Below are 26,451 nucleotides of genomic sequence, written 5' to 3'. Positions count from 1 at the left end.
CACATTCAGACTCTGAGGAAGGAGGGTGTTGAGGGTGAGAAACACAGGGCCAGGACAGCCTGTCCTAACAACCCAGTGTCCCTGATCCAAGACAAGGGATCCGGCTTATCACAAGCTCATGTGACTCATTAGTTAAATGTGTATAGTGTTTGGGAAGTGAAAAGCCAATCAGAAGTGCTAGGTTATATCATCTCTGCTGTAAAGGGAGCAATGTGAGACCTTAAGAAAAATTCTCATGCAAATATTTTGGGGGAGGCGTGTGCTGTGGAATGTAATTCAATGAATAGACTCAATAGAAAGGCTATATCCCAAAAAGACAGGCCACTGATCAAAGAATGTGCCTAAGTCCTCAATAAACAAACAAGAAGGCAAGCAGGTGGCTGTGAGAAAAGTGGACAGGAAGAATCACTGAGACCTCGCGTGAGATCTTCGATGGATCTCACATTAGACAGCAAGCTCTGGGCTTGAAACTGTGTGTGTCAGTGGAACGTTCAAGGCCTTAGACTCATTAGAAGCCTGAGAAAGCCTATGTCCAAAAGGATTCCTAATGCTGAATCCCTTCCTTATGTGAACAGTCATTATTTACAGTGTAGAAATATTCGGTAAGGCCAATTCCTTGGGCATGAGATTTCCACAAGCAAGGACTTTGTGGACAGTGAGAACACCACCTGTATTGCATTCTCTCCTCAAAGTTCATGCAGCAGGGCCAGTCAACTCATTTTCCTGTTCTCTGAACTCCTGTTGACTCAAGCTCTGCAAAACCAGGCTCTTTTCTTTTGCAAAGGAAGCATCTGGTTCCAAGTCATAAAAGAGAAACCCAGAACCTATTGCTGCCTGTTTGGTAAGTACTCTGGAGGGCACCCGGGGGCACTGTTTCACAGAGCTCCCCTGCAACCACAAAGGCACATATACTCCAACTCAGCCTTTTCAGAGTCTATGTTTAACCAGTACACGGTGACCCAGCCCCATGGGAGCTTGTCTGCACAGAACACCAGGACTTCTGCCCAAATCCTGGACCTCAAACAGAGGCTGAAAAGAAATGACCTTTGCACAGTCACATGCATAGCATATACGTCTCCTAAACACATAGGGAGTGTGTGGAGGAAAGGCAGAGTAATAAGCCAAGCATTCAGAGACAAGAGGGTCAAGTGCAACTACTGGAGTTGAAAAGTGCATGAAACCTATCAGGGAACAGGAAAAAAGAACACGGCAGATCCTATTAACAATCTATCCACTATCTACTGCCCCTTCTTCCTTGGGACAATTTTGCTTAGAGAGGCAAATGTGACTGGTCCTAGGTGATGGGTCATGATTTCAGCCAATCAAGATAATCTGCTGGTTTTCTCAGCATCCTTTGCAGCTAGAGATTAAAATGTGACCCAGATTTAGCCAATGAGACCTACAAAGAAATTTGCTAGCAGGGTGCAGAGGAGGAATAGCAGGGCCTTTTCCCTGATATTAGAGGAAAAATAAGGTATGATATGTCTATGCTATTTGGAGCTGCAGCAGCCGTGTTGCAGTCAGAGGCTCTAAGCATGAGGCTGAAAAGGCAGCATACTGAGGAAGGCAGAGCAGAATGTTAGGAAGGGCATGGGTTCCTGCTGGCCTCGTGCAGCACTGAAACAATGCTAACACCCATTCACTCACAGATTTCTTGTTACGTGTGAAAAATAATCCTGACTGCCTTACACCACACTTAATTGGGGTTTCTTCTATGAGGTAGATACTATTATTGCCTCCATTTCACAGATGAGGAAGCTGAATTTTAAAGGGTAAGATACACGAGACCACTGAGATAAATGGCACAGCCACGATGTCAGAACAGGTCTGTCCTACTCCTCAAATCCTCACTTTTCCTCCTGTTCCCCCAGAGAAACCTGCTGAGTACCCAGTACCTTTCCCTTAGTACCCTGGAATGTCACTGATCAGAAGCATTGTTATGGAGACCCATCTAACAGCTAGAAATGTTGATGGCATTTCTGCACTTGGCACTATGGTTTTCTAAGTTCCATGCACGGCTATCATCAACTTCTAATCTACTTCCTGTCAGTTCTCTCCACCAACTCACAGCTCCTTTCTCCAACCGTTTTCCTGACATCATTTTCTGTCCCCCTTTTCCCACAGTTCCAAGTGCTAATTGAATGGATAGCAGATTTTTGGTCTTTTCCCTTCTTCTCCCATACAATGTAAAATTTCCTGTGAAATCTCTTTTTTACCTTCCCCTTCTCTACTGCCACTGTTCTCATTTTAATACTAAAAAAAAGGAAGCAAGAAGGGAAGCAGTATTTACTGAGCACCTATTGTGTGCCAGATACTATGGTAGAGACCTTAATTATTACAATAATCATCAATCTGTTTCAACTAAGAAGATCCCCCAAATCTTTGTGAAGCAAAGGTGACAGGAAGAATAGGAATGGAGAGAAAAGGTGAACAGTATCTAGAATTAATGGCTGGAACTTTGTCCAGAAGTGAAGTTTGTGGCATGTCTACAACATGCTGCCAAATTAAAACCTGAAAGACAAAGACTCTGTTTATTGAAAAATTTATTTTAAGAGTGTCTCATAGCCTGTCAGTGAGTCAGCCGCCAAGTGTATGTGAAGAGAATGTGTCAAGAACTTACAGGTTGGTGTGGGAGCTGGGGAAGCTGGGACGATTCACTCCTGCCCACAGTAGTACGGAGGGAGGCGAAGCAGATTGCATGAGTAACTCAACTCTGCGAGGTGTTGCTTACTATTCAACACCTGCTACTGGAGCTGAGAACATACGAGAAAAAATGACCAGGCACCACCTCGATTTAGGTACCTCCTTTCCCTTTAGATTCTGGGTGGATGCATTCACTTCCTGCCGGTCCTTACCACTCTCAGAGACATCATCTCCCCTTGGGAAGGCCCTTCTCAGGCACAATTTAGCATAAGGGGAGAAACAGTGCACTTATGCTGCTGCCTGTACAAGGGAAGAATAGCCGTGCCCAATTTAAATAGGCTTTTGGGCACCTTTAAGGCTGATGCTCAGTGGAGCAACCTACAGGGTTAGGATCTTGCAGGGGGTAGGGGGAGGCTTCCTAATTTGTTAGATGGTTGCTTTTGGTAAGTAGGTTCTGACCATAGAACAGTAGGTGCTGAATGGCTGATACACAAGTCCTTCCTTCATAGGACATGTGGAATCAGAAGTGGATTTGTGTCCTGGCTCTACCGACCTCTTGATATGTGGTTCTGGGAAAGTCACTTCCTTTCTTTAAACTTCAGTTTTTTTAACCTATACAGTGGGGATAACAATAATAATAGCTCTGCCTACTTCAAAGGTTAACTCTTATAATCAAATGAGAAAATACTTTGTAATCCAGAAAGTAAGAGTTTAGTTATTAACCAAACAATGAAAGCTATCATTTGTTAGGTGTTCATTAGGTGTTAAACACTTTTTTTATACTAACAGAATTTAAGACTCAAAACCATAGGGTTGTGTGTGTGTATATATATATACACACATATTTATATCTCACTATTTTCACTATTTTACAGTTAAAAAAAACTAGACTAGATAAATTGAATTACTATGAAAAAAAAAAACAAAAACCCAAAAACAACAAAAATAAAACACAGAGAATGCTTCTAAGTGATGGAATAAAGCTTCAACTAAAATCTGAAAATAAAGGAGTTATCTTAGCTGCTCTGCTATCTGGTCTCTGGACAAAGGCTAGCTGTTCTCACAGATGCAGACTAATATCATTAGTAAAGGTCTTCTTCCCAGGCAGGATGAGAGAATGAATTCAGTCTTGGTTTTACAGAGACATAAGCAGGAGACTGGGGCAGATCTTCAGAAGAACCAAGTTCAGCATAGTTCCACTGGAGCCAGGCAGCACTGGGACTAACCTCAAGGCTTCTGATTCCTTGATATAAGAGTGTGAGTCAATCTTAGACTCTTTTAAAGAGAAAATGGTCAGTAACCTTTCACTACAAACAATTGGGGATGCAGATAAGTATTTGGGAAAAACATAAGTTTTGGAGACTGGTTCAAATCTCAGCTACCTCAATTACCAAGGGACAAATGTACTCCTCTGAGACTTCAGTTTCCTCATCTGTAAAATGGAGATGTAGCACCAACTTTAGAGGGCTCTTGAGTATTGTAGCGAGTGTAGACACAGAACCTAGCATGCATGGGTGCCGTAGAATACTCATTTGGCCAATAAGACATTGAACTTGGCTCAAAGTCAGGAGAAAATGGAATTTTATCTGCCATTCCTCTCTAATCTTGGGAGTTTTCAGCTGTGTGGGCTTGAAACTGAAATGCTCAAATCCACTTCTAATTAGAAGATGAAGTAGGGTTGCAGGGTGGGAAGGAGAGAGAGAGAGAGAGAGAGAGAGAAATTTATTTATTGTATATAATAATGAATAAATATTTATTATTCTTTATTTAATAATTATAATTATTATTTATTATCATAATAAATAATATACATTTGTTACAATAATAAATTTTAAAATATATTTTATATAATAAATATATATATAAATTATATATATATAATTTTTTTTTTTTCTCTAAGGAAACCTGAGTTTCCTGCCTTTGTAACTCTCCAGCTGCTCCTTGAACTTCTGTGTGCTAACTAACCTTCTACACCCAGGCAGCTCCTGTCAGGGTGGGCAGGAGCCCGGGAATGGCTTCAGCTAACTCAAATGCAATCTCAAGTGAGCTTGGGAGGGCAAGTGAGGATGTACCACTAGGAGGGGGTGTTTCTTGGAAATGAGGGGTGAAGGGGTTACTGGTTGAGCCTTGTGCAGCAGTAAAGGAGTCTAATTTTATCTGGTCCAGAGAAGATAGAACTGAACATGTCTCTCTTATTGGGATGGGCTAAAACACGATCTACCATCTGATTCGCAAAAGTTAAAAGCAGGGAAAAGTGTACAAGAACTATATCATTAGGCCCAAGCTAGACAAGGACAAGGACAAGGACAGAAAAACTATCCAGCCTCTTCCGCTGCTTCCACTCTTTGGAAAGTTCTTATACCCAACTCTGCTGTCTTAAAGCCTCTTAGACAAATCCTTACAGTACTGGTATTGCACTGCATTATTGATGTTGATGTTGTCATTACTATTATTTCTTCACATATGTTTCCTCTGCTAGACTTCGAACAACTCGGGGAGAGTTTTTATTCCCTGTACTTTGTAGGTGTTGAGGCTATATTAAGTAATTAAGTAAACACTAAATGATTGAAGAAAGGAACTTATGAAGAGTTCCACAGATGGCCTAAGCTTTGGTTTCTCAGGTAGAGCTTCAGGAATATGACATACAGAATGGCAACAGCTCAAAATGCTCTCCAAGATCTCTACCTCTCCCATGCTGGGTGCACCCCCACCAGAGGCAGACAATGGGTGTCATGACCATACTTTAGCTATGCAGGGACCTCACCAGATCAGCCGGCTTCCAACACAGTGAAGTGTGTGGCTTGTGCATACATTTGTAAATTTCATGAGGCAAAGGCAATCACACTGCTTGCAAGTCAGGCAGCTAAATGATTTATTAAGCAAAAGTTATAGCACCTGTGCCTTTTTGTCAACAAATCGGGCCCATGCCATGCCAAGTGATTCTTCTAATAGTCTGAATGGTAATTTGGTTTTAAACAGCATTTCGGATACCACGATTCTGTTGATGCAAAACAGTGATAGATTTGGGTGGTAAGGAGGAAATGCCTGTTTTTAATATTGTTTGCACTCATTTTTCATTTTAAAGAATTAGTCCTCATTGGAGTTCTGCAGGTGAAGCATTTTATTTAAACCTTTTGATTAAACTAGAACCTGAATCAAAATGAGTTCTTTGCTCAGTCCTCCTGTGTGGAAATTGGTATTTCTATTTATTACCTGATGATGAAATATTAACTTTTTTTTTCTTTAAATAAATGCCTCCTCTTAATGGTTCTCATTTTCAGGGATCAGATTAAGTTATGGGATGCAACTGAAATGGCCATTGACTTTCTGCTATTTGAAACAATGGCAGGTTCCCTATCATTACATTATATCATTCAGTGGGCGTGCAGGGCACGTTAACAGTGTCTAAAGTGAAGTAAATACTGTATACCCCAGAGACCTTTCTATAGGTTAATATCAGCTGTCACGGGACAATGTTGAAAAATAAGAGATTCAAGGTGGGACAAGCGGCCACAGTTTCTCAGTGTTGATGGTTGTTCTAAAGGCTGTAAGGAGGTGGCCACCTCTCACCTTAATGATCAGTTACGATATGGAGAAGGAGGAAGAAAAACGAGAGGCAAATGATGGTAGCAGAGGTAGCAGACAAGTGAGGCAAAAGAATGGGACAGATAAGGCAGGAATGTTCGAACAAAGCCGAAAGCCAGGGCGAGATATGCAATGCAACTGGAAGGCAGTTTGAAAGAAAACTAGCTCAAGGCAAGGCTAAAGAGAAGGCAGTTCTGCTTCAGTCAAGGGAGGAATTCTCTGGAGAAAAAAACAGACTACAAGCGAAAGAGGAGGAAAAATGGCTTTCAATTATCCATGTTATCTTTCCCTACCAATCATTACAGATGATGAATAGATGCAATAAAAGCCAATATTCAATTTTTCCAATTTACATGGTAAGAAGGCCATAATATACTGTTAAGGGGAAGAAACAGCAGGCTACCAAACAATGTATATAATATGATCTCACTTTTTGCAATATATTTGTATGCACAGAAACACTCCGGATGGATTTATATAGAAATGTTAATAGTAGGACTACAAGTGATTTTTATCCTTTTTCTCATCTGTATTTTCCACAATTAACATGTATTACGAATATAATAAGAAAAAGTCATATTTTGTAAAGTTCCTTCTGAACCATTTAGACTCAGCCAATGTATGCGGAGTACCCACTATGTGCTGGGCATGATCATTAGCGCTTTTCTGAGCAGTCAGCACATGATTACTCTGATCAACAGTCTACTTGCCCTGACTGTTTCACAGAATTTTTAACTCCTAAGAGGTGAAAAGGACTTTAGAGCTTATTTAATGATTCTGTTTTAAAAATTGTGGTGAAATACACACAATGTAACATTTACCATCTTAACCATTTTTGAGTGTACAGTTCAGTGGGATTCGGTACGTTCATGTTGTTGTGCAAACATCACCAACATTCATCTCCAGAACTCTTTTCATCTTGCAAAGCTGAAACTCCGCACCCCTTTAACACTGACTCCCCATTCTGCCCTCCCCCTAACCCCTGGCAGCCACTACTCGACTTTCCATTTCTATGAATTTGACTACTCTAGGTACCTCACATCCGTAGAATCATATAGTATTTATTTTGTTGTGACTGGCTTATTTCACTGAGCATAATGTCTTCAAGATTCATCCACGTTGTGGCGTACGTCAGAATTTCCTTCCTTTTAAAGGCTGAGTAATATTCCATTCTACGTACACAACATGTTTTGTTTATCTATTCGTCTGTCATTGGACACCTGGGTTGCTTCTACCTTTTGGCTATCGTGGAGAATGCTGCTACAACCATAAGCAAACAAATATCTCTTTGAAACTTTGCTTTCCATTTTTGGGGGTATACACTCAAGATTAGATTTGAATGCAGTCTCAGGGATAAAAGCAGGGACTCCACCAGTAGTATTCCTGAGAAGTGAGCATCAGAGTCTGTTGGAAAATCCCCAGGGAAAAGAGCTCACCAGCTCATGAGGCGGTAACATAGTACAGTGGTTAGAGGGCATAGGCCTTGGTGTCAGACAGAACTGGGTACAAATTCTTGCTCCACTCCTGACTATAGTATGGCCTTGGGAAAATCAACAGTCTCCTTAGTCTCAGCTTCCACATCTATAAAGTAGAGATCTAGCCTATTAGGTGACTATAAAGATTAGGTGCATCACATACTTGATGGACTTAGTACATAGAAAATGCCCCGTAGAAGCTATATACAATCAAATAACTCTTTTTCTTAAAAAAGATCTTATGATAGTCGGAAAGCTGCCTACTTATAATGCCTGCATTGGTTCAATTTCTACCCACTTGAAAAAACAGAGACCCCATCAATTCCATCTTCTACAGGATGATGCTTCAGGCATTTTAAGAGATTTCCACTGGAAACTGGTCTTTGGGAGCAGAAAGGCCATTTTAGTTTGCATTTGTTTATAGATTTATGTACAAGATACTGCTTCTACATTTAGAAAGCTTAAGTATCTGCTTGGGTGACGCTTCAATTCTTATTCTTCCATAGGTAGAAAGCAAAATTTTGTTTTCCCAGATAACTTTTCCTGTAATTCAATTAATATAAATGTCATGCTATATATAACAAGGGTATCAATATAGAAAAACACAAGTTTGCCTAGGAAATATGCAGACCATGTTCTAATTATATTTTTAAAAATTCTTGTCAAAAATTCCTCTTCTGAACAATGTCCTCTTGAAAGGGAACTTCTTTTTTCAGGTATATTATTATTTTTATTATCTACATTTACATATATCTAACACTTTAAGTGGTTCCAGAAAATAATCCCTCATTTAAGGAAAGAGTTAATATATATGCTTTAAAATTAAAATATTTAGAATACATAATTTTTACCTCAAGATATCTTTTTTGGGGGGGAAAATGACAACTCTATTAGCATAGTTTCTCATTAGACAATTGGGAATGACTTTCTTCAAGCCAAATGTGGCAGGTGTCATTGTGGTAAGAAAAATTTAAGCTGTTGTCCCCATGATGCCAAATATTTAACAGAAACCAAAAAAAAAAAAAAAAAAAATTCAGTTCCAGATGCCAATATTGGGCCTACATGACATCATTCATCCAGATGCGTGGAAAATCTGGATTTTTAGGAATTGAATTTTTGTGGTCAGCATTACGAAAACTCAGATTCTGGGTTAAGTGAGGCATTTGTGAAGGAAAGCCACAGTGGAATATAATACATTTCGATTACAGAGAGAGAAATTGAATGGAACACAGCGTACAATTTCAGGGCTGTGAATCACAGCTTATATAAAAAATACTATGTAAAATACAGACAGGACATTTCAAAGCTGCATTTTAAAGGCTCTTAATGAAGCAACTTGAGGACATTCGTGCTTTGGGAAAATGAATCATCCAATATAGAGCCACTATCTCCAGTTCTCCCCCTCTCATTGAACTTGGACACTTACGCCAAATGTACAGAATTAAATTATGTTCTTCCGTTTTAATGCTTTACAGGTAATTATGCAACTTCAAATTCACCAGAAAAGTGTTTGAATATTTGAAGGTATGTTTAAAATAAGCAAATAACTGAAAGAATTTTATGGGAGGTACTGAATAGGAGATTTTAATCTCAGATGCCATGTGCAGGCCAGTTTAAGAAGAAACAACAGAGGTGGGAAATTCAAGAGTTAACCTTCTCTCTTCCATTTTGGCTCCCCCTCTCCTCCCAGCTGCCTTCTCTGCTGATGCTGTACTTTCTGTGACCCTGCTTCAGTGTGAGGAAGGCTTCAGATACAATGCAGTTTAACCTGTGCTGTCGACATAGCAATAAACCAAAGCCCTTTACAGAGGGAGCAAAGGGACCCAGGAAGGCAAATCTATTCCATTCATATGCACCTGGCCATAGTTTTATAAACGGAGGCGAATAGTTATAAATTAGGCATCTGGAGATTCCACACACAGGCATGTGCACAAAATTGCTCCAAGAATGTTTTCAAACACCGTGCTAAGAACCTTACAGAGAAAATACTTTCCTTAGGTTAATTATGATAAAATATGGTCATGTTCTAATTAGGAAATCAGAGAGTAGTTTATTTCAAAACGTGAATGTAATTCTATTTCATAAACCTCTAAATGCCTCTACCTATACTAACTTTGAACTTAAAAAGTCTTTTACTGTTTCTCAATATACAGCAGCCATTCCAAAACTTTTCAAAAAGATTTCTTCTCCTTGACCTGGACTAGCACAAAACACAACTGTCTATGGGCAGACAAGCTCTGGACGTCTGGGCAGTCCTCTTCTCTCAATCACCTGCTTCAGATATGACTCATACACACCCCTCACCACCCACCGCACCTTGCTCCCCCGTGGCCAGCAGTAACCACTAACAAACACGTCTTATTTCTGGACCAACACCAGCAACTTAATAGGGCTCATGCACCCTTTTCCCCTCTCTCTTTCAGAAAGCTTGCCAGGTTCCTGGGGACCCTCTAATGAATACAGAGGAGTGGCTGGTCCCTCCATGCCCAGCATGCACTCTGATGTCACTGGTTTTACTTTCAGGTTCTGTAGGGGCCTGCTTCTGTCTGCTTGCATTTACAGCGCCATGAATTCCTAAGAGGGAACACACACTAGCTAACCCTGGGAAACCTTTTTTGCCATAGCTAAAACAGCTCTTCTTCTACCCACTCAATACAAGAAGCAAAAACTGCAGGCAAAGTTTTCTGTGATTTCTGAGAACACATGGAAATGTGGCTGGGATCAGGAGGAAAGGGAAGACTGGACAGGGTCTGGAAAATGCGGCCTTTTGTGCCAAAAGACAAGTTAAAATGCACCTGATGAATAATACAAGCTGCACCACATACAGAAAAGATGAGAGCGGCCCACCTGTGTCTGTTGAGGGATATTTACAAAGCTTGGATCCCGTGGTCCAACACTGACGAATCGGTTTGCGGGGGAGGTGCTGGGTGTCGAGTAGGCTGTGAAGGGAAGGGACACATGCGTTCAGGAAGCGGCACGAGATTGCACACACAAACAACACCAAAACACACAGTCTCTGAGCCGACGCAGCTGATTAACAAGGAAATGTGCAAACACTGTAGCTAGCAAAGGGGTCTGGCTAGCAAGGGCATTTTAGATAGTCAAAAAAGGGGGAAGGCGGATTGGCTTCCAAAGACCGTTGAGATATAATGATGTCAAACTGATGCTCAGACGAGCTATTTTCTCCTTCTACCATACAAATTAGAACATGCAGGACATTTGCAAAGTATACTTTCTGAGTTAAACATGAGCTCTGGGGTCAGAAAGAGATATCCTAGTCTTTAGAGCAGAGGGAGAAAGAAATTAGGTAGGAAGGGGAGGAAAGCAGTTCATTTTACAAGCTTGCTTTTCACACCGTTACACTCCTAAAAAATCATGAAATGGTCCTGTGCCTCTACAGCTAGAGATGGGAGAGGAATCTTTACAGAAGGAACTAATGGGCTCTCCAGGAAGGAGGTAGAAAACCATTTCAGAATAAGCTGTCTTTATAGGCCCAGCTGTGTCTAGAACCTTTATGATGCACAAAATATGCTTTTCATATTAACATTTGTAGTCTTCTCATCCTAGGACCTTTCTGTTCAGGCATAAACTATCAAGACCCTTTGTGAATTAAGATATCACACTGGAACCTCAGGTAACACACTTCAGTTTACTATCCTTTCTTGGCTCATGGAAGTTTTGTTGTTGGTTTTCGTGTTTGTACTTAACAGCTTCTTTCTACTTTAGTGGGAAAAAATTCAGTGGCTTTGGTGTTTCACTGGCTCATAAATCCAAAAGTACATTTTGTCTTTTGGTGTCCTGCAATTCACTTCTTTATCACCAACTCCAAGGATTTGTTCACATTCTTCCTCTGAGCTAGAATCTTTAGACAGTTACTTAAAAATTTCAAATGTCTTAACAATAATTAAAAAGGCCTAAGGTTTTTAAACTAACTCTAGACACATACCATCTAAGAAACAATCTAGGTTTTTAAGCTAACTCTAGACAAACACCATGTAAGAAACAATCAGGATATGCAACTTTTTAAAACACAGATAATTGAGGGCATGATATCAAATTCCTGCCAGATTTTTTTTTTCCTTATTGACATCATCTGCTCCTCTTACTCTGGCTTTCTGTTTTACAGAAAATTGCTCATACTTCTTGTTTCTCTCATTAAACAACTCTAGGGATAAAATTTCCACCATCTGGCCCAGGCCCTGTTGGTTGTCTTTGGTAAGAGCTAAGCCACCCAAACAGATCTGCAATGGTCATGTGGATGTGGACGTGGCTGTGTTAAAATGGCACTGAACAGAGGTTGAGCATGAGGGTCCTTGATGTCTCATTTAAATAAGAAACTTTTTGTGATAATAGTATTTGTTTAAGGAGGATCTATTCAGTAATGACTTTATTTAAAATGATCTAAATGTATATGTCATACTGTCTAGCAATGTGGATCTACTGATTTTGTCTCTAGCCCACGCTATGCCAGATTAATTTGAATAGATTTGAGAAATACCTCCGCCTTTAGCCATTCTGCATGTACCTCTCACTTACTGGCATGGGGGTAATTTAATTTTTTTAAAAGCTCAGTAAAATAATCTATATTAAGTGTTCCATTCACCCCATGGCTTTATTGATATGCTTTGAGAAACAGCAACATAAAGTTTATAAATTGAAAATGATAGAGTACAATTATCTGATAGTGTGTTCCCCTGCTCTTAGAGCACAAAGAGGATGTGGGAGGGATAAAGAGGCAGCTAGGAGGTGAAATAACCTGTTGAACCTGTTAGTGGTTAGGGAAAAAAGTGTTCTTTCACACATGAATAGGTAGGTAGGTTGAGAAGGAACAAAAAGGAATGAAGGGTATATTAATGTATGAAGGCTGAGTGATTGATGACAGACGCTGAAACGTGAGTCCATGTTTGATGGCCCTAATAGAACAGTGTGCACCCGCCTGCTGCTCATCATAGACGCACAGCAGGATTTCCTATGACATTCTTACCATACTGGGGACATCCAAAACAAGCATGCTAACTGATCCCAACACAGAAGCCATTCTGGGGGTTGGGGGGGGTGTCATTTTTTTGTGAAGACAGTTTCACTATAGCAAGCTTACTAAATCGGGAAAGGTATCTATATTATATCCCATCATCTATTTTTGCTTAACCTCAATTTCTCCATTTGAAAGAAGATTTAGCATACAAATACTTTAGCTATGCAAAATTTCTATGAGGCCAACAATCAGATACTTTCCCTTCTTCAGTCATGGGACAAAACTTGCAGTCTTAGTTTTACAACATCCCAGAAGCCCTTTCATACTCTCAAGGCCTACCAGAGCTTCTCCAAATTTTATTCTAGTTCTTTAAAAAAGAGAACAATGGTAAGAGAGGTGCTAGTGGGTTTGCATTTATATATATATAAACTACAAAAGTCTACTAGTCTTTGAGTACCCAAGTGAAACAATGGGACAAATGGTGCCCAGGCAAATTTATTCCATAGAAAGCTAGCTTCTGGGAAAAGCACACAGGGAAAATAAAGGAAGGAAGAATGAAATTCTGACTCATCTTCTATTATTCCAGCAGGGTGGTCACCTATAACAGGATGTAGTCCCAAAAAAGATACAACATAAGTTGAATTTGATTTTCCTAGAGAAACTATTGAATAAGGGAATTACACTGTTGAATAAAACCTTAATTGAAACTTTTTGTTAAAACAATCACATTTACCATAGTGAATCAATTATACATGCACAGTTAAGAGCTTACAACATGAATATCAAGTAAAGGGGCAATAAGGTAATTCATTACATACAACTGTGTATACTATGATATATCATATTCATATCCTTCTTAATTATAATTCTTGACTTATTTACAACAGCAATAATCAAAGCTGTAGGTAGAGCTATGAAAAATCATAAAATCCAGAAAATTCTGGGGAGATTACTGTAGGACATTTTTGAGAATTCTGGAGGGGAGATTCAGAAGTGCTTGATGACTTATTGATAAAGTCAACAGGGAAATCAACTTGGCTACATAATCTCATTATAAGAATCCTCAAGGCAAACATGACTATTAAAAATCAAATAATTGATTATTTGGCTGCTTCTGAAACAGAAAGTGTTTGCTTTTTGTTTTAGCAGCCATTTTACCTATATTAGTGATAGTGCTATGAACCATTTTCCTAACATTGAAGAATGTTCCTATAAGAAGCTTCTGGCAAGCTCTCATTTACACTAATCTGACCATATTTTGTCTCTCTCTCTCTAATGTATTTCTTCACATTATCCAAGAGTCTTAGTTTGGCCAGTACTACAGCAGTAAGTTTCAAAATTCCAAACCAGAATTTGATCCCATATCCAGAAAATTTGCGTTCTTTCTGTGTTACCCTCTTAGGGTAGGCATTGCTAATTCTCTAATCCTTCACTTAGACAATACCGGTCCTGCCTTCCTAAGATCAGTTGGGGAATGGCTCAAGAACAGTTCTCTCTTTATGAACAATAGTTTGACAGGGCCTCTGAGGATGCTAGGAATTATCTCTAGGGGCATTGTGGGGTACATGGACACGAGGGAGTGGGGTGGAGAGGGTTAGTAGGGGGAATCACCCATCAGTGCTGCTTTTTTTTCTAAATAGTGATCAGGGTCTCCCCATGCTGCTCAGGCTTGTCTCAAACTCTTGAGCTCAGACAATCCTCCCGCCTTGGCCTCCCAAGGTGCTGGGACCAAGCACTGCTCTTTATCATGGCGGATGTCCCTGAGAGGACCGAACCGCCTCTACGTCCTCAGAAATGAATGTGGCTCACTGACTGCTAGCCAAACAAATTCCAGTTTTTGTTGCTCCTGTGGTAGGTTTCCTTTTTTCTTCTCCCAAATGGGAAGGTATAAGGGATATATCCGCAAAAAGGAACCATGGCATTTCCAGATGAATTAGTTTGGAGTCTGTAATAGCCTTCACTCAACAATTACACCTGAACATGGTGTTGAGAACGTGGTCAAACTGATTTGAGTGGAGATGCTTTTGTCTTGTCTTTGGAAAAAATATGACTGAAGAAGAAGATATTAAGATACTAAAATATTTATGCCGATGTCAGTTGATATTTCTTTATTATTTTTGAGATGGAGTCTGGTTCTGTCGCCCAGGCTAGAGTGCAGTGGCATGAACATGGCTTACTGAAGCCTTGACCTCCTGAGCTCAAATGATTCTTGTACTTCAACTTCCTGAGTAGCTGGGACTACAGGCATGTGCCATCATGCCCTTTTAATTTTTAAAATTATTTGTGGAGATGAGGTCTCCCTATGTTGCCCAGGCTGGTCTCAAACTCCTGGGCTCAAGTGATCCTCCCACCTTGGCCTCCCAAAGTGCTGGGATTACAGGCATGAGCCACTACACTCAGCCAGTTGATGTTTCTTTAAGATAAAAATAATATTAATAAAATTCCCCAAAACTGATAAACTAGAAAATGTGAGTTCATATTGGTTGGTTTTGAAAGCAGGCAGTTAGTTTCAAGGTTTAGTTCAAATTTAGCAATCACTAAAATACATGTAATCACAGAAAGGCAGAAAAGGGAGAAAATTTAGCCAGATTTCTTCTGTGTAAAGGGTAAACCTGAAAGGAGAGCTGCTCTTTGAACAAACAGCCCTCCATATACCCACAGGGTGCCCAGAAGGAGGCTAAGTGGCTGGTTTCACCTGGGGCTGACCTACTTGAGTGACAGCCAGCTCCTCTGGCCGCAGCTAGGAGGAAAATGTGAGGAACCTTGGCAGAAAATATACGGCAGGGTGAGCTTTGAGGTTCTGAATTTACTTCCAGATGCAGGAAGCGATGAGGTACCCTAAACCCTGGCAGCCTGGTCTATAAACCGACATGAAGTTTGAAGAAAAATTGGTCTGTTTTATCAAAGACTCCAAATATACGGAAGTAGCAAACATTCACCCCCTCTTCATTCCCTTAAACTCGATCCACCAAGTCTAGCTTCCGCAGTGCATCATAGAGACATTTTAATAGATTCATTTTTTTCCTCTCTCTCCAAGAGATATTTCAACACTTGCTACGTGCCAGGCTCTGTACTGAGCACTATGGAGGCTGCAAAGGCGAGTGAGACACACTGTTATCCCTAACATGTTAGAGCCTAATGGGGAGAGATAAGTACAGAAGATGGAAACACGAGTGCCTAAAAGTAATATAAATAAAACTCTGCAGGGTGTAAAGGACAGAAAAGTGACACTGGCAGGAGGAACAGGACAAGCTTTACAGGGGAGATGGAGAGGGCTTCTGGGGTGGGCTGTGAAAGATGTGTTGGTTGACAGGTTCCAGTGGACTGAGGCCACCAAGGGCACAGCACAATTGGAGGAACAGAGGCAGGGAATGGAGCTAGCAATTGCAGAGGGAAAGGAGAAAACAGGGAACTTGCAAATTACATTTTGCCATACAGCAAGGAAAGGTAGCATTTCAATGATCAGGGACCTGAATGTTTCAAATGACAGGGAAGAAGCCTGTTGAATTTATTTTTAGAGGAGGAAATAATTTACAAAATAAACAGACACCAAATTTCAATTCTAATCACTGTTAAGGCAACTAGACATTCCTCCACTCCAAACCTTTCTCTGCTCATCTCAAATACCAAGATGCACCTTCATGTGTTCCCTCATTTTCAGAAACTCAGACATATTCATGTGTGGGAGCCTCCCTCTAAAGCTAGTCGAAAATTCAATTTCATTCAAAATAGTCTTACTATATGATTCTACTACCTGCTCAAAATTTGCCAGTTATTAGACAAAAGTAATCAAAACAAGTTCAGGAATATAGACTTAAACAGAATCCTGGGTATTCAAATTGCAGTTTTATTAAATGTTTATCAGTGACTCCTGGCAGTAAAGGAAATGTGCCTAAGAAGCATTCAGTTGCAAACTGAAACAGGGAGGTGGCTAAATACCTCATTGAAATAATTTCCCAAATCTTTTAACTGCACTGTCACGCTATTAAAAAAAAAAAAAGGCCCTGTGAGAAAACTTTCGTGTCTAAAAAAGATGCAGAAACTGTTAGAAAATAGATTGGCTAATTTCTAAATGAAACCATTACAACTGAACTCACTTAAAAATCTGACCAGCACTATTTCTTACAAGGTCACAAAAGAAATGCTGGAAAATATCGGAATGTTTCTCCTTCAAAGAAATCAATTGGTATTGACAAGTTTACAAGGCCTGGGCTAGTATTATTAATATCATTATAGAGCTAGAGAAACAGCCTTTTAAAAATCTACAGGCCTTACTTACACATGATCCAATATTCAGAGGTTTCAAAATCCCCACAAGATGGAATGGATGTTGTTTTTATCCAGATGTTTAGCATCTAGAGGACGACTACGCCGAATTTCTATTATTTTGATCACATCTGTACAGCTACCTCATCCTATTATTTCTGCAAATCTTTTGTCTTTACGAACAAGTTACCAACAGCAACAACAAAAACTCACAACCCTCAGGGCACAGAATGAAAGCCTCCTTATCGCTAGTCAATTATTACAGAACAACATGCCCACAAGCTTCCTTCCTGAAAAGCTAATGAATTCTAACTTTAATATATTAGCATTGCTTAACGTGTATGATAACTATTTGCATGGCATGTCTAAGGTGCCAAGAACTCACAAAAATCATGAAAAGAAATAGTCTGGCCAGATGGCTTTGCTCTGTGGGTATTTCTGTTTGTATTAAGGATCCTAAGGGCAGTAGGAGGTCAAGCTATCTCAGAATTTGGGGTAAAAAGTATAGAAAAGGAGGTGCAAGACAATTCATGCTATAATGTGCACACAGAGAGGAGACCAGAGAGACCTTTCAACTGGAGGTGATTTGACCTTATGTGACCAAAATCTGTGCAAGAAGAAGGCACTTTACAATGAGTGCAATGAGTGTTTCCTGTAGCCAATCTTTTTTTTTTTGTTTGGTTTTTTTTTAGAGACAGGGTCTTATTCTGTCACCCAGGCTGGAGTACGGTGCAGTGGTGTCATTATAGCTCACTGCAGCCTCAAATTCCTGGGGGCTCCAGTGATCTTCCCACCTCAGCTTTTCCAGTAGTTAGGACTACAAGCACGTGCCATGGTGCCCAGCTAATTTTTTTACTTTTATTTTTTGCAGAGGTAGCGGTCTCGCTATGTTGCTCAGGCTGGTTTGGAACTCCTGGTTTCAAGCAATCTTCCTGTGATGGCCTCCCAAAGTGCTGGGATTACAGGGGCAAGCAACTGCACCTGGCCCACAGTCTGTCTGTTTGAACTGCCTGTAACATTCTTCCTCATAATAGTTTTTAAAGGTTAAGAATACAACTTTGTTTCAGTTCATTTAAATTTATTTCTGATGGCGAATCCAAATTCTATGACTGTCATTTATTTTTATGTGTATGCTGTGTGTTGCTCAATTGAAAGAAAATATTTATTGATCAGAAGCAACCATGTATATGGGTAGGGACAGGGGAAAGTTATATTAAATAGCCACAGGGAATAAACCCTGGATTTGGCTGGGGTTTGCTAAAAAAAGAAACTTTGATCAATATATTGGATTGCTCCCTCTTGAAAGACTTCTGCAGCCTCTCAAAAGGCAGTGCAACTCTGGAAATCTACTTCGGGAATTTATCCTCCACAAATACTAACAATACAGATAAAGGTTTATGCTACAAGATGTTCATTACATCACTACTTATAAGAGCAACAAATTGGAACCAACTTATAAGTTAATGCTTCATCCATACATTGGAATATTTTGCAGCCATTAATAGTATCTTAAAATAATAGTTAATGACATTGTAATGTGTTTATAAGATGAAATAAGAATCATTTACAAAACTGTATAATACACACATACACACATATATCATGATCAATTATGATTAAAATATGCACAGAAAATGACTGGAAAATATGCACAGAGGGTGATTATCTTTGAAGTCTGGGATTATGGATGATTTTTTTTTCTTTTTTGAAATGGGTCTTGCTCTGTTGCCCAGGCTAGAGTGCAGTGGCTTTAACATGGCTCACTGCAGCCTTGACCTGCTGGGCTCAAGTGATCCTCCTCCTGCCTCAGTCTCCCGAGTAGCTGGGACCACAGATGTGTGCCACACGCCTGGAAAATTTTATTTTTTGTAGAGGCACTGTCTCATTATATTGCCCAGGCTGGTCTTGAACTCCTGGGCTCAAGTGATCTTCCTGTCTCAGCTTCCCAACGTGCTGGGATTACAGATGTGTGCCATCGTACCCAGCCAGATTATGGATGATTTTTAAATAACTTCTAGTAATTTTTAATCTTAAACACAAATGGAACCTAAAAATCTCAAATAATACTTTTTTTGGAGACAGTGCAACACAGTCAATAGAAAATAAATTTTAAAAACCAGCAAATCCTGGATTGAATTCATTAGATCTCTTACTAGAAATGTGATCTTGGCAAGTCTGAACCTCTCTGAACTTCTCTATATAGAGTCCAGTATAATGGACATTATTTACTCCAATCTCCCAGCCCTTCAACTAAGGCTTTACCCCTCTGTGATGTCCAACAGGTCATTCTCTTCACAGGAACAGTCCAAAGGGTGATCCCTATGGAGAGGCTTTGCAAATAGGATGGGAAATCCCTAGAATTCCAATTTTAATATAATTTAATACGAGTAAAGAAAAACACTAAAATCATTTCATCAGGGACTACTTATTCTAATATCTGATAAGGGACATTATATCCCCAACACATCTGCCTTCCAACAACTAAAAATGATAACACCCAAACTTCTCAAGAGTTAACGTTATGATCATACTCGTATGCAATTTGAAAACACACAAATTGGCACAACCTTTCTGAAAGCAATGCAGTAATGTGTATCAAGAGGAATGTTCATACTGTTTGGATTAGCAATTCAAATTCTAGAACTATATCCTAAAAAAATTATTAGAGTTGGGGACAAAAATATGTCTAAGGATATGCTGCAGCATACTTCATAGGTTGGAAGAAAAGTTAATGTTCTATAGTGGAAATGTAGTAAAAATTATTTAAAATCCCATTTCTTAACTTTTTTTTGAGTAAGAAAGGCATAAAATTTGAATTAATGGCATACTAAATATTATATTCAGTATGGTCGCAATCATCTTATATGTGTATAAACACACCCACACACAGACACACACACAAGATAAGGAAACAAGACCAAAATGTTAATAGTTGATAATGGGAGAATATAATTTTCTTTTTTATGCTTTTCTGTATTTTGCAAATTTCTTAAAATGCCATATATTATCTTCATAAATAGAGACTTAAACTCATCTGTCATCTGAAACAATAAAAAACTAAGGTGAACACAAGAGTTGACTGGGTTATGACAACCCAAATGAATGGAATCGTCCAAAGTTCTGTTCTTTTTCCTATTCTTTTTTTGCAATGCTTATCTCTTAATCTTTTTCCTGCCTTGGTTTCCGTTTTTTCATCTATTTCAACGTACCCAGGATGGTGTTATTCTTGATGCAATGTAAAACATTTTTAATGGGGCGTTTTATGATTTTCAAGGGAAAGCTGCATGATATGACATCTCTAAACATAACACGTGTCCTGGTAGAGTAGAAAATACTGGGCTTTGGAGTCCAACAGACTGGGATCTGAACTTTTGCTCAGTTTCATCTTCTTTAAAAGAGCTAACAATTCCAGTGGTGCAGATTTATAATAACAAATGCAACTAAGGTAATGCATATGAAAATACCTATCAAAATGCTTGATTTTTAATAATTCTCTTTCTTTCCATTTAAAAAATTTAAACACTAAAATATTAGACTACACAAAATTAAAATGCTCTAAAAAGCATTTATAACAAATTATGTTATAAGATAGTACAAGTACATTTATATTTAATGGGTTCGTAAGGCAGAACCTGTAACCAACTAATAGCTACTGTGAATGAAAATGCTCACCTTACACTGAACCCCATGCGCTCTGTGAGGGGGAAAAGAGTATTATTCATTACTAGAAAAATCACACATTTTTGGAATCACTCCAAAAGTTCAGGTTAGTACAGCTAAAAGCTAGATGTATAAAAATTGCCAAGGATTTTATGAACTCCCCCATGTGTGAGTATGTGGTTTTGATCACTGTCATCATTTTAGTATAAACAAGATTATTATTAGATCACTAGACAAATATTTTTAAGAATAAAGAAATCATAATATTTGATATAAAAGGAGGATTGAAAACTTAGCAATATCTTTCTCACTGGATAAGGCACCAAAAAGTTGTCTGCCAACAACCTTGTCCCTTTCCCTGGAGTAAACCACTATTAGTTTCTATCCTTCCACATACAATCCAATTTGTACATGCATCCCCTCTCCGATGCAGCATTCCATACATATTTCTTAGCACTCTCCTTTGCTGAATTAATATAACAATATAACTCAACGATTAGTCCATGAATTCACGGAGATAGACCTATCTTTTTATTTTTAAAGGGTTCCTAAGGTACAGTACTCACTTGGTGGGTGTTTCAGTTATTACCAGTCTCTTATTGTAATCAATGTTGCAATCAATACTTTATGTACAGTTTTGTTCATATGTCCAAACCAAGTATGCACAGCTTACAAGTAAAATTTATATATGTACTAATATAGGGACAAAATTTAAACGTTAATGTTTTTGTGTTATAAAGTTTATTACGCACATTTAAATTTTATATATATATAAAACTAAAATGTCCTCTGAAGAGGTTGAACCAATTTACAGTCCTTTAACAGCATAAGAGAATGTCTGTTTTCCACATACTTACCAATATTGTGTTAAGACACCTTTTGATCTGTTAATATAATAGATGAAAATATCATTCAAGTTTTAATCAGTATTGCTCTCATGCTACATGAATGAGATGTCTTTTAAATGTTTTCCTTTTCTCTCTGTTTATATCCTTTTCTCGTCTTTCTATTGGATTGTTGGTCTTTCTCTTACTCACTTTTAAAAATAATTTATATGTTAGATAATTTAGCCCCGTCACGTATGTTTACACTTTTTCTTCTATCTTTTGTCTTTTGACTTTACTCATGGTGTTTTTTCCATGCATAAATTTTGGATACTTTCCTTTCATGGCTGCTGGTTTTTGGGCATTATTTAGAAAGCCCTTCTTTACTCCAACATTATAAAAATTTATCCTGTATTTTCTTGTGCTATTTTATGGCTTAACATCATATTTTTGGTTCCAGCTGAAATTTATCTTGATGCAAGAAATATTTTTTCCAGACTCTCCCAATATACTTGACTGACTAACCCTTTTTGCTCCTCTAATATAAAATGCCACTGTTACCATAGATTAAAATACTGTATGTATTTGGGTCTCTTTCATAATCTCTTAATTTTTGAAACATGATGGGATAGCAGCAGCACTGATAGGGGAATTAAAATCAATGTGGAAATCGAGCAAAGTAAAATAAGCTCCCTGGCACTAAGTGACATCAGACATTAAACTAAGAGTAGGTGAGAACAATGAGAGAGTTTGGGTATTGTTCTGTATCCTGTCTGTGGTGTTGGTTACAAGAATGTTATTAACATTCACAGAGCTGTACATTAAAGAGTGAATTTTATTGAATGTAAAATTTTAAAATTAAGAAAAAGAACAGTAACATAGTCCAGGCATCGCTAATGAAAAAAAAAAAGTTCCGTGAATGGAAGTCACTAACTCCTTTTTTTCATTCTTTCTTAAAATCTACTGCTGCTTCTCTGACAGAGGAAACACAGTCCTTATGTCTCCCCTCAAACTTTCTGCTCTCTTCCTTTACCTGCTAATAAGACGCACTCTCTGGAACAGAAACCAATTCATACTGAAGTACAAACAACTACTAACATCTTCCTCTATATTTCTGTCATTGGGTTTTCACTGGGAAAAAAAAAAAAAAAAAAAAGGAGCTTTGGGCTGAAGCAAAGATCCTCATGTTACAGCCAAGCCTATGAGCTCTAGGTTGAAGGTGAATTGGATGGAAATCATGACTCTGGCACCCTGGTTAAGTGACCTTGAGAAAGTTACCTTATCTCTCCATGCTTTGTCTTTCTCAATCTGGGTAACAAGAGAATTTATTTCATAGGATTATTCTGAGGACGAAGTGAGATAATACATATATAAAAACATTTTGTAAAGTAGGCCGGGCACAGTGGCTAACACCTGTAATCCCAGCACTTTGGGAGGCTGAGGAAGGTGGACTGCTTGAAGCCAGGAGTTTGAGACTAGCCTGGCCAACATGACGAAACCCTGTCTTTACTAAAAATACAAAAATTAGCTGGGTGTGGTGGTGGGCACCTGTCATCCCAGATACCCAGGAGGCTGAGGCATGAGAATCACTTGAACCACAAAGATGGAGGTTGCAGTGAGCTGAGATTGCACCACTGCACTCCAGCCTGGGTGACAGAGACTCTGTTGCAGAAAAACAAACAAACAAACAAACAAACAATTTGTAAAGTGCCTGACACATCCGTAAAAGCAAAATACTTGGGCTGGGTGCAGTAGCTCATTCCTGTAATCCCAGCACTTTGGGAGGCTGAGGTGGGAGGATCATAAGGTCAGGAGTTCGAGACCAGTCTGGCCAATATGGTGAAACTCTGTCTCTACTAAAAAATATAAAAATTAAGACAGGTATGGTGGCGGGCACCTGTAGTCCCATCTACTCGGGAGGCTGAGGCAGGAGAATCGCTTGAATCCGCAAGGTAGAGGTTACAGTGAGTTGAGACAGTGCCACTGCACTCCAGCCTGGGTGACAAAGTGAGACTCCGTCTCAAAAAAAAAAAAAAAAAGGCAAAATACTTTGTTGTTGTTAATTTCAGACAGTAGCAGACAGCTGTGGTTCCCCCAGAACCAGAAATCTAGTCACATTGTTTGTAATTTGTTCAGTGACAGTATGAGGTAGTAGAAAGAGCATGGAAAGGCCTGTGTTTGAGTCCCTACCAAACTAACCTGGGAATGTAACCTCCATCTTCCGATCTCAGTTTCTTTGCCTATGAAATCCTGACCTCATAGGAGGGTTGAGAAGATGGGATGAGATAATATATATGTAAAAAGAGCTTTGCTAACCAAAAAGCATTCAACACATGTTAATTATTATATGAGAAATTTTAAATCCCAGTCACAGATTATTGTTATGTTCTTGGCTAATGAATTCATATTCATTTGTATAATAAATATATACAAGATTCATCAAAGATATAAAAATAAATAATAAAGGTAACTTATTATATGCTTCTATTTTAATAGAATTCTAGTTGAAAAAAATCCAAAGTTCATAGTGAAGAAGGCATGGAGAAACATGTTGATAGGTCTTTTATGCATTTTTAAATTGAGTTTTTGTGTTCCTAATTAATTAAAAAAAGAAAATATGCATGTTTTATCTTCCATCATAATTCAAAAGTGTTTCTTCTCTTTCTATTATATTTCTAGATTATGATGCCAATCTTCATTTTTTTCTGGAAAAGTTCATTTTTATAGTATGTTGATTCCAATCTACAATATAAAAATTGGAACTTAAAAGTACAATTAACAGAAAGAATTGTATATTTTGAATTACCACAGCACAAACAGACCCAGACATAATGAAAGATTTCCTCCATGCCCTGAGCTGTTCTCAGGACTCTTAGTCTGTTCATTAATTGTATTACATGTTCAAAAAGGAGTCCCTTCTCAATTTAATGAGATGATGCACACAGAAAAACCCAGTCACCTGCAAACAGCTGCAATAGGCAGCAGGTTATTATGACTAGTCCAGCAATAAGATGTCTAATAGGCATCTCAAACATAATTTGGTCAAACCGAACTTCTGATCTCCACCCCTCACCCAGAGATGCCCCTCCCATGGTCTTCCCAATCTCAGTTGCTGGCAACTCTATCCCAGTTGCTCAGGTCATAAACCTAGGCATCATCACCAATTCTTCTCAACCCATATCTAATGTGTCAGTAAGTCTTGTCAGCTCTACCTTTCAAATATACCTGGAACCCACTTACTTCTCATCACCCCTATTGCTCCCACGTTGGTGCGGGTCATTAGCAACTCTTGCCTGGGTGATTGCAATAGTGCCCCTCCCCATCAACCCTGCCTGTTTTAGTTTTCTCCATTGTACTTACTGGTCCTTAACTCACTAATTTACTTATACTTTAATTATTGTTTATCCCCTTCCACTAAAATGTAAGCTCCACCAGGGCAGGGGATTTTTGCCTGTTTTGTTCACTTTTATATCCCTTGTACCTAGAATACTGGCTGGCATGTAGAAGATGCTCATTTTATTTATTGGAAAAACCCAGTTTTTTAACTCCCTGTTTTAATTCTTTAATTCTTGCTCCTGGCAATCTATTTTCAACAAAACCTTCGGGATGTATCTATTAAAATCTAGGTGGTATTACCTCTCTGCCCCATCTCACTCAGGGTAAATGCTGAAGTCCTTACAAGAGCCTGTAAGAACCGGTGTGATTTACATCCCCGAGGCCCCAAATGCATCCTCACTGCACTCTGACCTCACCCCCTGCTTTCATTCCCTGATCTCAGCACATTGGTCTGCCTTTCTACTGGCTGGTCCTTCTGCTTGGAAACCTCTCCTCCTACAGCATCCTGGCTCATGCTCTCATCTTTGTCCAGGCTTTGTTCAAATTTGCCCTTCTCAAATAGCCCTCCTCTGATCACCCTGCTTAGAGCTGCATCCCTCCTCTCTCGGCTTGATTTCCCTATGTAGCACTTACATCCTACCTACCTTTCATACTCACTGTTTCATTCACTGTCTTTCTTCCCTCTCTAGAATCAAAGTTCCATAAGGCCAGGGATTCCCTGCTGAACCTTACCACCTAGAAGAGTGCTTGGCACATAGCTGATGCTCAATAAACATTTATTGAATAAATAAAAGAAGTGGTCTTTTTTCAGTAGGTATCAAAACCCACACAGGTCGTTAATCTGTGGGAATGGAGCACATTGGTTGTGAAATGCTCTTACAGGTCATGCTTCCATTTGTCATAGTATCCTAAAGACACCTAGCATAGTCTAGCAATCTTTCTCCAAACAAATCAACAGTATAAAAATTCTTCTTGCTCCATTCCCATTTCCCTGTTTCTTAGGGCACTGGTAAGGATTATTCCCATTAAAATGTATTTATTTCATAGGAATTATTTTCCCCCCAGATCTGCCTTCCCCCTGTTTTTCTGGCCACAGCTGCAAAGTTTAGTATTAGTGCCAGAGGCAACTGATTAGTGAAAAAATACATACTCTGCTCCAGGCTGGCATCCATTTGTATTTCATTATAAGAGGATATTAAAAATGATGCCTTGGACTTTTAACTGTCTACAGCACAGCACATCTGTTACCCCATTTGTTCTGCTAATCTGACTATGAGAGTGAGTAGAGCAGTTAGTGTTATTTCCACTAACACATAAGGGAGTTGAGACCTAGAAAAGTTGATAATACAGAAGGCACTTGGCATGTTTTCCTACTTTTATTTTCATTATATATATATTTTTTGAAACAGGGTCTCACTCTGTCACCCAGGCTTGAGTGCAGTGGCGTGATCTTGGTTCACTGCAGCCTCGACCTCCCGGGCTCAAGCAATTTTCCTGCCTCAGCCTCCCAAGTAGCTGAAACTACAGGTGCACGCCACCACGCCCAACTAATTTTTGTATTTTTTGTAGAGATGGGGTTTCACCATGTTGTCCAGGCTGGTCTCGAACGCCTGAGCTCCAGCAATCTGCCCCTCCTAGGCTTCCCAAAGGGTTGGGTCTGCAGGCATGAGCCACCAAGCCCGGTCCC

The 26,451-nt window shown here is 39.1% G+C and overlaps 1 protein-coding gene across 2 annotated transcripts in view; it reads right to left on the bottom strand.

Moving 5' to 3' along the window:
- The window catches only part of NFIA (nuclear factor I/A), a 621,436-nt gene that overhangs the window by 20,079 nt on the left and 574,906 nt on the right, over positions 1–26,451 (bottom strand). For both annotated transcript variants that reach the window (XM_011973872.1, XM_011973873.1), the window contains exon 10: positions 10,551–10,642. In XM_011973872.1, coding sequence (XP_011829262.1) covers positions 10,551–10,642 — 92 coding nt within the window. The remainder of the gene's footprint in view (positions 1–10,550; positions 10,643–26,451) is intronic.

The sequence above is a fragment of the Mandrillus leucophaeus genome, unplaced genomic scaffold (assembly GCF_000951045.1).
Source record: "Mandrillus leucophaeus isolate KB7577 unplaced genomic scaffold, Mleu.le_1.0 Scaffold14, whole genome shotgun sequence".
NCBI lineage: Eukaryota > Metazoa > Chordata > Mammalia > Primates > Cercopithecidae > Mandrillus > Mandrillus leucophaeus.
This window is presented reverse-complemented; position numbering and strand designations above follow the sequence as displayed.